This window comes from Mastomys coucha, unplaced genomic scaffold (assembly GCF_008632895.1).
Source record: "Mastomys coucha isolate ucsf_1 unplaced genomic scaffold, UCSF_Mcou_1 pScaffold3, whole genome shotgun sequence".
Classification (NCBI taxonomy): Eukaryota; Metazoa; Chordata; class Mammalia; order Rodentia; family Muridae; genus Mastomys; species Mastomys coucha.
In genome coordinates this window covers 71,294,118-71,309,153 of record NW_022196909.1, presented here as the reverse complement: position 1 = coordinate 71,309,153, position 15,036 = coordinate 71,294,118, and the positions used below count along the sequence as shown (strand labels likewise).

The following is a 15,036-nucleotide window of genomic DNA, read 5'->3' as shown; positions in this document are numbered from 1 at the left end:
ACTATCTTTATGGGTATGTGTGTAAGACTCTACGAGTTCATGTGCACCTAGTAAGTATACAGTGTGTCAGTTCCCCTGGAGTTACAGGCTGTGGTGATGTGGGTGCTGGGATCCAAACCAGGATCCTCTGCAAGGGCAGTAAGTGCTTTTTCTTCCTTCCTTTCTTCCTTCCTTTTCTTCCTTTTCTTCTTTCCTTCCTTTTTTTTTTTTTCTTACTATATGTGAGTACACTCTAGCTGTCTTCAGACACTCCAGAAGAGGGCGTCATATCTCATTACAGATGTTGTAAACCACCATGTAGTTGCTGGGATTTGAACTCAGGACTTCTGGAAGAGCAGTCAGTGCTCTTAACTGCTGAGCCATCTCTCCAGCCCAAATGCTCTTTAAAAAAAATATTTACTTATGTTGTTTCATATATATTTGTGTGTGTATGTGTACATACATATGTGTATACATATTCTTTTGTATGCATGCATATCAGAAGAGGGTATCAGATCCCATGGAGTACTGTTAGAGAACAGTGCTTCTCAACCCGAGTCCAGAGCTCTCTGGGGTCGGCTGATCTTCTGTGCATGACCGAACTGAAGTGAAACCCCAGCATCACAGTTCCTTGGGGGTGGGGATGTAAATGAAGTTCTCTAACAGTGTGGGACTGTCCAGGTTTCTGACATGCAGTGGTGGGTGGGAGGGTGCTAGCTCTTAGCTATGGGTGTTCTGGGGTGAAGAAGTGTAAAAGGAGACATCAGTAAAGGAAGCAAGGAGGCTTTGTGTGTGAGTGTGTGGTGAGGGACAGTACAGCTCAAGCAAAAGCTCTGGGGCTAGACAGGGGCTGGCATGTTAGGGGAGCCATGTTAGGAAGAGGCAGAGAGGATGGGACAGAGAAGGTCAGCCTGCTAAGTCATTTTCATTGGACTTGGGGAGCCCGAGAGATAACTCAGCTGGTTAAAGGGTTAGGCACTTGCCATAGAGCCTCATAACGGGAGTTTGCTCACCAGGACTCACAGGGTGAAAGGGGAGAATGGACTCCTGTAAGCTATCCTCTGACCTCCACACACACCCAAAATAAACCAGGAAATGTAGGGCTGGAGAGATGGCTCAGTGGTTAAGAGCACTGGTTGTTCTTCCACAGGTCCTGAGTTCAATTCCCAGCAACCACATGGTGCCTCGCAACCATGTATAATGGTGTCTGTTGCCCTCTTCTGCTATGCATTCAGGAAGACAGAATATTCATATATATAAATCTTAAAAAAAAAAAAAACCAAGAAATATAATTCAATCATCCTGGCATTTGGGAAGCTGAAATAAAAGATCAAGAATTCAAGGCCAATCTCAGCCACTTAACAAGTTTGAGGCTAGCTTGGGCTGGAGGAGACCCTGTCAAAGATGATTTTTTTCAATACACTTTTACTTTTTAAATTTATTTACTGCTAGGCAAGTGCTTTAATTCTGAGCCATAGCTCCAATCCTACATGAGTTTTTAAATGAGCCATTATTTAGTATCTGCTGTGTCCAGACCTGTGCTGGGGACAGAGATGCCAACGGAGTTGGCTGAGTGAGTAAAGGAAGCCTGTAGAGGAGGAACCTGTGAGGGGCTGGGACCATGGACATTGTCTGAGCTCCAGTCTGATATCCCCGTAGCAGTCTCAGCCAGGTGTCACTAGCTGGCTAGAAACTCAGAAGGTTGTGTCCACTCTCAGCCTTTCCTGGGTAATGGGGGACATGGTCTCACACAGTAGCCCCAGCTGTCCTAGAACTCACTATGTATATATATCAGGCTAGCCTCTTCCTCCTCTGGAGCACTGGAATTCATGCTGGATGTTCTTAAGGGCCTTTTTTATTTTGCAAATGTTCTCTTCAAGCCCAGAGGAGAGTCACACAACTTACGTGGCTGACTTTTGACTGGGGCAGAACTTGTAAGTATGCATGTGGAGGTCGGTCCTCCCCTTCCACTGGATCCTGGAGATCAAACTCAGGTGGTGAGGCATGGTAGCTTTGGGTGTGTGTCCCAACACAGGCAGTAGAGTGGTCTCTAAGTTTGCAGGTGGCTAGGATGAGCAAATGAGCAGACTCCTTCCTTTCAGTGCCTGTGGCAGAGTCTAAGGTTACCATGACCTGGCCCCAGCCAGCCTCTTGTGCTTCAGGGAACTGAAAAGAGGAACTTGTGCTACTTGCCAAGGCCCTCCTGGCTTCTGCCCACACTGAGTAGAACTTTCCGGAAGATGACAGCCCTAACAGGGACACAGAAGGTTCCTACAGGTTCTGTTCCAGAAATGATTTCTATATAGCCCTGGGTGAAGTCCCCATACCCCACTCCACAGTGGGGAGCACACTGCTAAAGGCTGCTGTGACCTTCTACAGAGGACTGGCACTCTCTCCTCGTCCTCCTCACTCTGAGGCAGTTTTTTTTTTTTTTTGGTTTTTCGAGACAGGGTTTCTCTGTATAGCCCTGGCTGTCCTGGAACTCAGTCTGTAGACCAGGCTGGCCTCGAACTCAGAAATCTGCCTGCCTCTGCCTCCCAAGTGCTGGGATTAAAGGCGTGTGCCACCACGGCCCAGCATGCAGCAGTATTCTTTCAGCCAGTTTTCTCCTCACTTAGGTGTGCCTTTAGACCTCTGAGCCTAGCCAGTGGTTGGAAAGCTCCCCCTAGATTCTTCCCTGGCTCCCTCTTAAACTTCCTCATGATTTTGCTCAAATCCAAGCTCTTGGAACCTGAGGGACAGTGGTTAGAGCCCCAGCTGCTCCTGCAAAGGACCTATATTCAGTTCTAAGTACAATGTGCCAGCTCACAACCATCTGTAATTCCAGTTCCAGGGCATCCAACACCCTCTTCTGGCCCCTGTGATGGCCACACTTGCAGACAAAACACCCATAAGTGTGTGCATTTATTTCCTCTCCTCTCCCAAGGTCTCTGTAGTAGGTTTTCTGGGCCACCTCATTTAAAGTCCATTACTCTGGGGCTGGGAAGATGATTTGGTAGGTAAAGTGCTTGCTGCACAAGGGGACTTATGTCTGAATATGAATAAAACAGCTGGTGTTTGCCTGTGATCCCAGTGCTGGGGAGGCAGAGGCAGGAGGAGGATCCAGGGATCCCTGGCCAGCTTGCCTAGGCAGCTCTATGCTGCAGGGTCAGTGAGACTGGCTCAAAATCAACCATGGCCACTAGACTCTTGCTGCATAGCCTGCCGAACCCGAGTTCAATCCCAGGTAACCGCGTGCTGGAAGGAGAACATCAACTCTCTAGAGTTTTCCTCTGAGCTACACACACACACACACACACACACACACACACACACACACACACGCAAACCCCAACAAACCATCAGGAAATGAGCCTGACATGCTGATGACCCTGGCCTCCTAACATGGGCACACATGTGCCTGCACACATTTCTCACCCGGGACCCTGGCAGAGGCTAGACAAGAGTTGTACCAATGAGGTACGTCCCCATCCCGGAGCTCATGCCAGACACATCAACACTTCAGAGGCCAAGGGAAACAATTCTCATCAGAGTGTGCCTCAATAAAAACCTTTCAAGTTAAAAACTAAAATTTATGCCAGGCCAACCTAGGCTACACAGTGAGACCCCATTTCCAAAACAAAAACAGACCCCTCCCAAAAAAAAAACCAACCAACCAACCAACCAAAAACAGAACTCCATATGCTCTAGTCATTCAGCACCCATAATAAATTTTGACTTTTTTTTTTCCAGACAGGGTTTCTCTGTGTAACCCTGGCCATCCTAGAACTCACTCTGTAGACCAGGCTGGCCTCGAACTCAGAAATCTACCTGTCTCTGCCTCCCAAGTGCTGGGATTAAAGGCGTGTACCAACACTGCCCAGCAAATTTTGACTTTCAACTGATGTTTAACTTGGATTTCAGGTCGTCTTGGCCCGTTCTCTTCCTGCTGGCTGGTGAGTTTTGTTTTATCGCCCTCTCGTGATGGACTCAATTGTGTTCAGCACCTACTGTATGCCAAAGCCACCTTCTGTGGCTCCTGCTGTGTTCCTGTGCGAGCTGAGGTGGGGATGCTGAACAGGTGGGCATCCTAGCTCATCTGGGGCAGCTCCTAGAGGGGCACCCTGGAAGATGGAGAACACAACCTAGGAAGTAAGCGTGAAGTCTCTAAGCAGCCCAGGGAAGCCAATGTGTGTATAGTGTGGAGGGGGGAGCACACTCGAGGTCAATGGGCTGATGTCAACCTGTTGGACATGAAACTCCGGACACCACTCTCAGTTGATCAAGATTCAACGTCAGCTTTAGCTACAGCTACACCGTGAGTTTGAATTCAACCTGGGCTATGCGTTAATCATGACACGTTGAGGGGTGTGGGAAGTGCTGGGGGGGGTACAATAAAGACTTTTCCATCAGGAGGCACCATGGGCAGCAAGCAGCCTGAGCTCATGAGCACTCCCTGCCTGGTGAGGATTTCAGCCCTGGGACAAAGATAGCAACAGCTGTCATTCAGTTAGCATTCCTGGAAGGGCATAATGCTCCTTCCACATCTTGCAGGCAGGAAAACTGAGGCACAGAAGGTAGAGTCAATCTTCAAGATTATAAGGTGAGACTGAATGTCACTGTCGTGCCTAGAGTTGGTGCCCAAAGAGGGTAGTCTCCTGCCAGATGTTAGGATGGGGCTTTTGTTTTTAGCCTGTCCTATGGCCCAGGCCCTTAAGCAGTCCTGGGAGGCAGTCAGAATACCAGGGAAGTGAAAGGGGCTTTCTTCTCCCTGAAGACTTAGGTCCACCATTCCTGCCCCAGGAACTCTCAGACCCTTCACCAGATGTGAGCTGGTCAATGCCCACTTGTCAGGCTGGAATGCTGGCCAGCCCCATGTCCATTGCTTGGTGGCTTTCATACTCTGAATTTTGGAGTCTCATAATTTTATTGCCAGTGATCCAGCCTCACTCATCCCAGTCATCTGCCACTACTGAGCAAACTTTACTGTTTTTAAATTAAAAAGTATTTTTCTCGCCAGGCAGTGGTGGCACACGCCTTTAATCCCAGCACTTGGGAGGCAGAGAAGCAGGCAGGTGGATTTCTGAGTTCAAGGCCAGCCTGGTCTACAGAGTGAGTTCCAGGACAGCCAGGGCTACACAGAGAAACCCTGTCTCAAAAAAACCAAACCGAAACAAACCAAAACAAACAAAAAAAAAAGTATTTTTCTCAGGGCTTGGGGTGGACTCCAGGGCTCCATGCTCTCCAATGCTTACTGTTGACTGCACCCCAGGTCTGAAATCAACTTCTGGGGGGACCTCTGGAAATGGCAATGATTGTATACCCCCGAGGATACTCTAAAAACCACTGATTTCTAGATATGAACATAGCCAGTTTTATAAACTAAGCCTGCTGTCACATGGCAGTGATCTCAGCCAGGAGGCAGGAGTTCAAGACCAGCTTGGGCTATGTGAAACTCTGCCTTAAAAGACTAAAAGCAAAGGGCTGGTGAGATGGCTCAGCAGTTAACCCAAGCATGATTCCCAGCACCCACATCGGGTGGCCCACATCAACTATAACTCCAGCTCCAGGTAGATGGACCTACGTGACTTCTGCAGGCCCTGCCTGTCGTGGAACTCTCTGTAGACCAGGCTGGCCTAGAACTTACAGAGATCTGCCTGCCTCTGCCGGAGGCATGTACCACCACACCTGGCACACACACATAATTTTAAAAGCAAGCAAGCAAGCAATTGGCTGAGAGGGAAGTACCCTGGGGAGGTAGTTCGTGGGCTGGGAAGACTTCTGCCAGTCAGGGCCAATCAAGCTCACTTGTATTTGTTGCTTGGTTTTGTCCATCTGCCTCTGGAGCTCTGGGACTGAAGCTATGTGACAGACAGGACATCGGATTCAAGCTTGCTTCTTCTTCTTTTTTTTTTCCTTTTTTTTTTTGAGACAGGGTTTCTCTGTGTAGCCCTGGCTGTCCTGGAACTCACTCTGTAGACCAGGCTGGCCTTGAACTCAGAAATCCACCTGCCTCTGTCTCCCAAGTGCTGGGGTTAAAGCATGCGCCACCACCGCCTGCCACTCAAGCTTGTTTCTTGACAGGCTTTAACAAGTCATGAGGGCTGAGGGTGGGATCCCCTAGTGTGGCATCTCAAATGTGCAGAACCAGGCCCACCTTGTCCTCTGCAGCCTAGCAATTGCAGGCCAGACTCTGATCCACACCTGCTGTGCTGTCTTTCATCCTTCTGGGCGCTCTGTAGATCTGGCCAAGCGGTTCTGTGCTGGGCTATGTTTAACCTGGGATCAGGACACTCCCTACTTAGAAATACCAGACACTGGTACAGCCATGTGGCACCACAGGAACAGGCTGTGCTGTCCACATGAACAGAGACAGAGGACCAGCCAGAACTGGGTAGGGGCATGTCTCCCGCCCTTGCTCCCAGTCTAATCTGCCCACTTGCTATGGTGGTGTGTTGAGGGGTCAAACTGGAGTCTCACAGGTGGCAAGTGCTTACCAATGAGCCATCTCCCCTGCACTATTCTTTTTGTCTTGTTTTGTTGGGAGGGGGGGTCTAAGTAGTTATGTCTATCTTAGAACTATGTAGACCAGGATGACCTTAGGCTCAGAAAGAGCCACCTGCCTCTAGAACACACCCACTACACCCTGCTTTAGTCTTTAAAATCACTGCAGCCTGCTCACGGGCTACTGTAATTGGCTAAAGAGTACACAAGTGACATAAGCCTGTCCAATTACAGGTAGCTTATGGTTAAGGCTGGGTAGGCCCTGTGGTAGCTTTGCAGGAATCTGTTTTTTTTTTTAAATTAATTAATTAATTAATTTAATGTATGTGAATACACTGTAGCTGTCTTCAGACACACCAGAAGAGAGCATTGGATCCCATTATAGATGGTTGTGAGCCACCATGTGGTTGCTGGGAATTGAAGTCAGGACCTCTGGAAAAGCAGTAAGTACTCTTACCCAATGAGCCATCTCGCCAGCCCAGGAATCTGTTTTTTGATCCTGCTGTTCCCCCCTGGGAAGAACCTGGCTGGAGGCACCTCTGGGACCTGCTAGATTAACCCTCGCAGAAGAATGTTCAGGCCCCAGGTCGCATTTCCTAATTCTGACAGCATGAAAAACATGGGGCTCAAATAATTGTTCTTAAATTTGAGGTTGGAGGTCAGTGGTTATAGAAGGACCCATGAGATATATGTTCAGGGTGCTGAGGTAGGGGAGTGGGTCTGGACATGTCAGCTACTGAGACAGAAGGCTTGAGTCTGCCATTTTCTCATGTGCTGTGTCCCTAAGCACACCATTAGTGTAACCTCTCTGAACTTGCCCCACCTGAAACACCTGAATGGCACTGGCTCCATCAGAAGGCAGCTGCTGTGGACCAGGTATTACATCTGAGCACATGGGGCTCAGGAAATGTTCACTAGTGCTACACCTCATAGGAGCAGGTTCTGAGAGGGTAGGAGTCTTGAAATACTGTCTTATTATGTTATCCCCAGGCTATCCTTGAACTTACTGTTCACTCCGGTGGCCTCCAACTTATGATCCTCCTGCCTCAGCCCTGGAAGTGCTAAGATGATGGGTCTGTGCCACCATTCATGCTTGACAAGCATTCACCTGGCTTCCCGCTCTACCTAGCCACATCAAATAACAGCTAGGCAGACGTCTTCACATACCTGCGTTTTAATCCATAAATACCAGTGCCAAGACTCAAAGGTTTGCCCTGAGCTTTGGCAGGGTGTAGCAGCGAGGCCCTGCCCAGTAAGGCCTAAAGCTTGTTTATACAGAGAATCTACCTAGCACTGCAATCACACACTGATGTCCTCAAGGGACAGTTTATGTGGCTTAAATGGCTGAGGGAGGGACTGGCCCCTCTACACGTGCCTTCCTACCCTTGTAGGCTGGCCTCTACAGGCTGGGATGAGCACCTCCTGCTTTGGCCTGACCAGGGTGAACCACTTGCCACAAACGATGGAGTAGAGAGCTGGTGAAGTCACAGGCAGCTGTTCAGTAACTTCTGTGGTTCTGGGGCTGCACTCAGGGTGCCACGTGGGCCAAGCCGGTACCACATGGGTCCATCGCTGCCCTGGCTGGCAGCTCCCCACCTGCCCCTATCTTGGTGAGAAGACCATCCCCAGAAGTTATCGTATACTGGGGACTCCTCAGTACAAAAGGATGAAGGTGACAGGCCAAGTGTGGCATAGATGTGAGCCTGGCAGCCATAGCATCTGCCAGGCAGTTCTAGCTGTAGCCCAAGGTTGGGAACTGTGTCTGTCCATCCAGAGGGCAGGACAGGAGGCATTGGTGTCTGCCTGGCTGTGGCTCTTGCAACTGGCTCTGGGCCTTCTTGGGGGGATAGTCCTCTCTCTAATCAGCACAGAAACGAGGAGGCTTCCCAGGACCTTGGTCACAGATCTGTATTCACACACAGTTCATGCTGCTCTCAGCTGTGGCCACTGCAAAATACAGGCAACTCCCAACTAAGTCATTACCAAGTCCAACAAACAAAAACCAGTGAAAAAAGACAGGAAAAAACCCTCACACCATGGGCTCCTGGCTGTTGCTCATCTGCTTAGGAAAGGACAAACCAACTGCAAACATCTAGGTGGCCAGTGCCCACCGCAGGAAGGAGAGTGTTTGCTCACTGCAGGACTCTAGGACAAGCTGGCTGGGGACTGGGTGACAGTGCAGAGGCCTCCAGACCCTGACAGAAGCATGCCACTGGGGAGGCTTGGGCATCGGGTTTGTTCGTTTTTGTTTTTTGGCATTTCCACAAAAAAAAAAAAAAAAAAAAAAAAGACCATCTTCCTACCATGTGACCCTGAAGGCTTCTAGAATCAACAGCTGGCTTCACTCCGGCAGGCCAACGGGCCTGGATGCTCCTGCTTGGAGAAGTAAGGCCCAAGTGGGCACCAGTGGCTAGGCCAGGCTCAATGCAACTGGATGAAGGCCTCCAGCTCCTCTGGGATGAAGCCCTTATAAGGGACCTTGTTCCTGTCCAGGGCACGGGCAGCCAGGCACTGCAGTGTCACATAGTTGAAGGGCTGCACGGTGCTCTTGGCCAACAGCTTCGAGTCCAGCAGCTCGTAGGCAGTCTTTTTGAAGGCATTGGTGGCGTCCATGTGGGCCCCAGCTTCGATGAGAGCGTCCATGATGGCCGGGCAATTGTTCTGGGCAGCGATGTGCAGTGGGGTGTTGTTGTCGAAATCCCTGCTGTCAGGGTCTGCTCCGCAGTCCAACAGCACCTTGACTACCTGCAGCGATGGGAAGACGCCCACTCGATACCGGCCCACATTGGTGGTCTCCTTGTCCACAGCCATGTGTAGTGGGGTGAAGCCATTCTTGCCTCGAGGGGCACACTTGAGCAGGCGGTAGACTGTCTGGTGCTTGAGGTGTTCCTGGCTGGGGGTGCACTCCACCTTCTCCAGTAGATACAGAAGGTGAAGGATGATGGCAATGGCTTTGGTGAATTGTGCAGAGTCACCCGGTTCCTTGGGCAGCTGCAGAGCCCTCTCCACTTCCCGAACCCCTTTGCTGAGCACACCCATGAGGTCGGCAAAGCCAAGCTGCATGCCCAGGTTGCCCTTGGCCGAGCGGTCCTGCAGCACATAGGAGAAGAGCTCTGCAAATGACAGGAAGCTGCTGGCGGTCATGGGGCTCAGGGGCTCCAGGTTGTTTTGTTGCATGTCCAAGGCATACTTCCACAGACGGATACAGCGCTCAAAATTTCCAGAGTCCGCATAGACAGCACCTCGGTACCGTATGTAATAAGAAGTGTCAGGGTGCGAGGGGCCTAAGATCCTCTCCCGTATCAGCAGCGCCTGCATCCGCATCTCGTCAGGATCTGTGATGAGAGCTTCCAACTCTTGGGGCGTGGTCACCTCCCTGGAATAGTCATAGGCCAGAACCAGTTGCTGGGGCTCCGGCTTAGGAAGGTAGCCTCCACCCTGGTGGCGCAGTTCCATCGCCCTTCTCCAGTGCTTCAGAGCTCCAAGCAGATCCCTCTTCTTATCCACATAGGTGGCACCCAGGAGCTCCAAAGCTTCCACAGCGGCTTCCCGGCTGGTAGGGCAGCAGCTCTCATACGGTTCTGCTTCTTCAGGGGTGGAACAGTGGTTTCCTGCCCCCTGGGAGGAGCCTTCTCCAGGAAGCTCTGACCCTGAGAGCTGCTCATGGCCAGGCTGTTCCTGGATGAGGTACTCCACGATGTTAGTGTGCCCGGTGACGCTGGCGGCCAGCAGTGGGGTCATGCCATAGCCGTCGCGCTCCATGCGCGCGTGGCAGCCCAGCAGCAGCTGTAGGATCTCCAGGCTGCCAGATTCCGCACAATCGTGCAGGGCGGTGTTGCCCTTGGCGCTACGCCGGTTCACCTGTGCGCCGCGCTCCAGCAGGTAGCGCGCGATCTCGCGGTGGCCCTTGTAGCAGGAGATCATGAGGCACGTGTGGCCGTGGCGATTGGCTACCTCCAGGTCCGCCTTGTGCTCGCCCACTAGGTAGCGCACGACGTCCAGGTGGCCGTCGAAGCAGGCGGCGCGCAGCGGCGTGGAGTTAGTGCGCGTAGTGCGGTTGACCGAGGCGCCTCGGCGCAGAAGACTACGCACAACGGCCAGGTGACCCGCTGCCGACGCTGCCCAGAGCGGTGGCGCACCCTCGATAGTCTCGCCATCGAAGTGTACGGAGCCGCTCGCCTCCACGCTAGCGCCGCAGTGGTCCACCAGATACTCCACCACGTCTAGGTGTCCACGGCGCGCTGCGATTAGCAGTGGCGTGCCACCGCCGGCCACCTCACCCAGCAGCTCCTCCAGCTCCTCACGCCCACGGCCGGCCAGCAGCTTCTGCAGCAGCAGCAGCTTGCCGTCGTGCGCCGCGTTGTACACCGCTGTGTGCAGATCCATGCTGGAAGCCTCACTGCTGGATCTAGCCCGGCCGCCGATCGCCAGACACAACCTTCACCTTCTCCCGAGCTGTCATCTTATCGTGTCTCCGAGAGGAATAAAATGGCCGCCGCGAAGGGGCGAGGACAGAGTGTACAGGCATGCTGGGAAATGGAGTCCTATGAACGATCACCCGCCGGATGATACTGGAATCAGAAAAACGAAAAAACTACATTTCCCGAATGGGACTAGGAGAAGTGGACGAGAAGTTAAGCAGTTGGGAAGAACCGGTGGAAAGATGGCAATTTCCGCCAAGCAAGGCCATTGCGACCATTGGGAAATGGAGTGACGCACTTCCTGGTATTGAATCGAAGGCGGAGATTACCGGAAGCACGTTCTCGCTCAGTTCCCAAGAGGACGTTTTTTTCAGAAAGCCTCTCAGTTTTCAATTTCTATCATGCAAGTCTGTATGTGACCCTGAGCATTTAATGACATATATCCGGTTACTGTCACTGACAGTAGACAGGGCAAGAAGTCCGTGCTCTAGCTCAGAGAATACTGGGCGAGGTACCACTGAAAGACTACATCATGTAAAGCTATACAACATGTTTTGAAGGGCTCTGAGCAGTTTGGCCAGGTGATCACATACATTCTGTCATGTCATTAACGCAGAACCTACAGGAAAACATGAAGCGGGAAGAAGGAATACATTTCCCAGAGCGCCGTGGGGTACTCGCGAGACGAAATGTAAATAAAAAGCGTCTCTTCGTGTCAGGCAAGGCAGTCGGACGACCCTGGGCAATGTGGTGGTGTACTTCCGGTTTTCGTGGCCGCGCAGGCAGGAAATGAACGGGCTCCGCCTCCTTTGCGGACTACATTTCCCAGCGGGCAACGAGGATGACTCGCAGCCAATCCAGAGCGAGGTGGAAGGTGCTGAGGGCGTCTATGAAAGACCCGCTGACCAGCAGAGGGAGCGCCTGGTGTAAGATCCTGAGCTGGCAGTGCATCCCTTCGCACACATAAAATACAATTAAATAGCCAGGCAGTGGTTGCGCACGCCTTTAATACCAGCACTTGGGAGGCAAAGGCAGGCTGATTTCTTGAGTTCGAGGTCAGCCTGGTCTAGAGAGTGAGTTCCAGGACAGCCAGGGCTACACAGAGAAACCCTGTCTCGAAAAAACAAAACAGAGCTATATGTTTATCATTGTTTATTTATACTGGTTTATATACACATATACATGTATACATTTAATATTTTAATATGTATATTTTAAACACTCAGAAAGTGGGAGCACAGATCCCAGGTTGCCACGCCAAGGATGGGATGAATCTGCTCATTCTGCAAATAGTTCTGATGGGGTTTAGGGAGGAAAGGAGTTTAGAAGCTGAGTGGTGGCAGCCAGGACACAGGCTCCAGGAGGAAAGTGGGGAGGCCTATGGAAGGTTAAGCCAATATGCAATTCATATCTTCCTGGACAACCACAGACCAATGGCTCCAACACTGATTGGCTCTCCTGGTGTTGAAGATGGACCCCAGGGACTCTGCAGAGGCTTGGCATGTGGTCTCCACTGAACTACTTCAACACATTATGTAATTTAAAAAAAGATTTTATTTTTATTTGTATGGGTGTCAGTGCAAGACCAGAAGTTGTGGTTGTCAGAGCTCTGCCCATATGCACATACTTGTGTGTGTGTGTGTGTGTGTGTGTGTGTGTGTGTGTGAGAGAGAGAGAGAGAGAGAGAGAGAGAGAGAGAGAGAGAGAGAGAGCTGTAGTCAGAGGGCAGCTTGGGAAAATCCATTTTCTCTTTCTACCATGTGGGTCTGTGGATCCTGGGGATAGCTCAGGCTAGCCTCTAAATCATCTATCTTTTTCTTGTGTTCTCTGGACACACAAGATCCTGGTGTTCCTTCTTCTCCATGTTAAGATCCCAGTGCTGAGAGCCAAAGGTCCCAGTCAATGGCCTCTTGGCTGTTTCAAACACAGCCAGATCTAAACATCTTTGCATTTAGATGTTTTTCTTTTTCTTTTCTTTTTTAAAGATTTATTTATTTTTATGAGTACAATGTAGCTGTCTTCAGATGTACCAGAAGAGGGCATCAGATCCCATTACAGATGGTTGTGAGCCACCATGTGGTTGCTGGGAATTGAACTCAGGACCTCTGGAAGAGCAATCAGTGCTCTTAATCACTGAGCCATCTCTCCAGCCCCGAAATGTTTTTCTTTTTAGACTGTGTCCACCTTGCTATGGTTCTGTACACCAATCACTGGGATGCATGGGAGGGATAAGGCAGGAAGATGATGAGCAGCTTAGCCTGGGCAAGACTGTCTCAAATTTTAAAATTGTCTCTGGGTTTGTGAGAGGGCTTTGGGGCCAGCATGGCTTACAGAATAAGTTCCAGGACAGCCATGGCTACACAAGAAACCCTTGATCCCCACCCTCCAAAAAGCTACGTTGAATCTGGACGGATATACCCCCCTCTCTTTTTTGCTTTTATGTTTTAGACAGGGTCTCACTATGTATCCCAAAATGGCCTTGAACTCCAGAGAGCCACCTGTGTCTGCCTCTGGAATGCTGGGGTTAAAGACACCAGGACTGCCTTTATTCCATAGATGATGCAGCAAAACAGTCATGGACACATTATTTACATTGTAGCCAGTACTGAGTCAGACAGAGAATTCATGGGATGAGCACACTCAGGGGAGAGACCTTGTCATAGGCACTAGCAACGGGGAAGGGACAGAAACTGGAAAAGCACATGCTGTCCGAAGCAGCCAGGAGTAAAAACGTCACAGGGTTTGATGTATGGAACACCAGAGCATAGCCAAAGTCTGCCATCTCCACAACTGCGATGGAACTGCCAAGAACTGAAATCACAGGTGGGCTCCATCAGGCCCAGCTCTGTAAGCCGTAGGACTTGGTGGACACCGAGTTGGGATGCCTTAGAATGAACTGGGCTGCTCCAACTGTTACCGGGAAGCCAAAGATAGGGGCAGTTCCCACAGTGGGCAGCAGGGGGCGACAGCCTCAATAATCACAGATGCTGAGAAGCCCGGGTCAGTGCCATAAATTCTATTTGCTAGAAAAAAGTTAGCAGAGGCTTGCTTTCCTCAGAGCCACGACCCCAGCATCTAACTGGGGGTTTCTGGGCAAAGGCTCCACTCCTGAGCCACATCCAACAACGTAAGGAATTTCTCTGAAATTCCTTCATCAGGATAGTCCAAGGTCTTGTTCCCACTGTGCTCTATGACAGGAAGGGGCATCCGACCCCCACCCCAACCCCCCCTTTTTTTCGAGACAGGGTTTCTCTGTGTAGCCCTGGCTGTCCTGGAACTCACTCTGTAGACCAGGCTGGCCTCGAACTCAGAAATCTGCCTGCCTCTGTCTCCCAAGTGCTGGGATTAAAGGTGTGCGCCACCACTGTCCGGCGGGGCATCCACTTTTACAGGTGTCTCTCCCGTCTGTGGTAGATATTTCCACGATCTTCAGGTTCATATATCAAGAGACTGGCTGCCAGAAGCTCTTATGGGAGTAGGGAGGAAGCTCTGGGAGCCACTTCCCTTCTGCTGCTGCCTGCCTGTTGTCATGGAAACTAGAATGAACTACTCTGTTCTGAAGGACCATTAAGGAACAGGAAGTAATCAAGGCTCTCATCCTTCCCTGAGGAGGCGATCTCTGCGGTTGCTGAGCAGGGATGGGGGTGGGGGTGGAGGTCTGGGTGGAGATGTCATTTTGACTTCTGAAGCTTACCTCTGTCTCCCAAATAAAATTCCATGAAACCTGCAGCAGATTCCAAACAGGCAGCAAAGACCTCTCGGGTCCTGGTGTCTGGCTGAGGATGACTCATGAAGTTGCCACCCCAAGCTCCTACTCACACGTCTGCGTGGTCTGCGTGTCGACATGTTTGCTTGGGAAAGTCACAGAGAGATCTTTTCAGTGTTATACAGAAGACAGGCTTCTTGGTGTACCTCACCCCCAAAGCTGAGTCCAGGGGGGCCGGCCTAGGCTACATTGTGAGACTATGTCTCCAGAAACAGAGACGTGATATCAGGGAAGACCAGGCTGTTAGAAGTGTATAAGGCGGGCCACAGCTGCATGGATCCCACTTGCCCCTCTGCCCCCTAGTTGTCCTTCCCGGACCACATGCTTTGCCCCTCGGCCTCGGCTTTTTAGGTACAAGGCTATGAGACAGCCTCTGCCCCTAGGTCT

At 51.0% G+C, this 15,036-nt stretch overlaps 2 protein-coding genes across 2 annotated transcripts in view; both read right to left on the bottom strand.

Annotated features, from left to right (window-relative positions):
- Uhrf1 (ubiquitin like with PHD and ring finger domains 1) overlaps positions 1 to 8,788 on the bottom strand; it is a 60,438-nt gene extending 51,650 nt beyond the window's left edge. Inside the window, exon 1 of the mRNA XM_031348683.1 lies at positions 8,766 to 8,788. Within this exon, the coding sequence (XP_031204543.1) occupies positions 8,766 to 8,768 (3 nt within the window). The 5' untranslated portion in view covers positions 8,769 to 8,788. The remainder of the gene's footprint in view (positions 1 to 8,765) is intronic.
- Positions 7,619 to 11,199, bottom strand: Fem1a (fem-1 homolog A). Its single transcript, XM_031348696.1, has one exon. The coding sequence runs from the start codon at positions 10,846 to 10,848 to the stop codon at positions 8,884 to 8,886; it is 1,965 nt and encodes a 654-aa protein (XP_031204556.1). The 5' UTR covers positions 10,849 to 11,199; the 3' UTR covers positions 7,619 to 8,883.
- Positions 11,200 to 15,036: the final 3,837 nt, after the last annotated feature.

What these genes read in the sequence shown, in the direction of transcription:
- Fem1a (XM_031348696.1), bottom strand. Translation starts at nt 10,848, where the DNA reads ATGGATCTGCACACAGCGGTGTACAACGCGGCGCACGACGGCAAGCTG.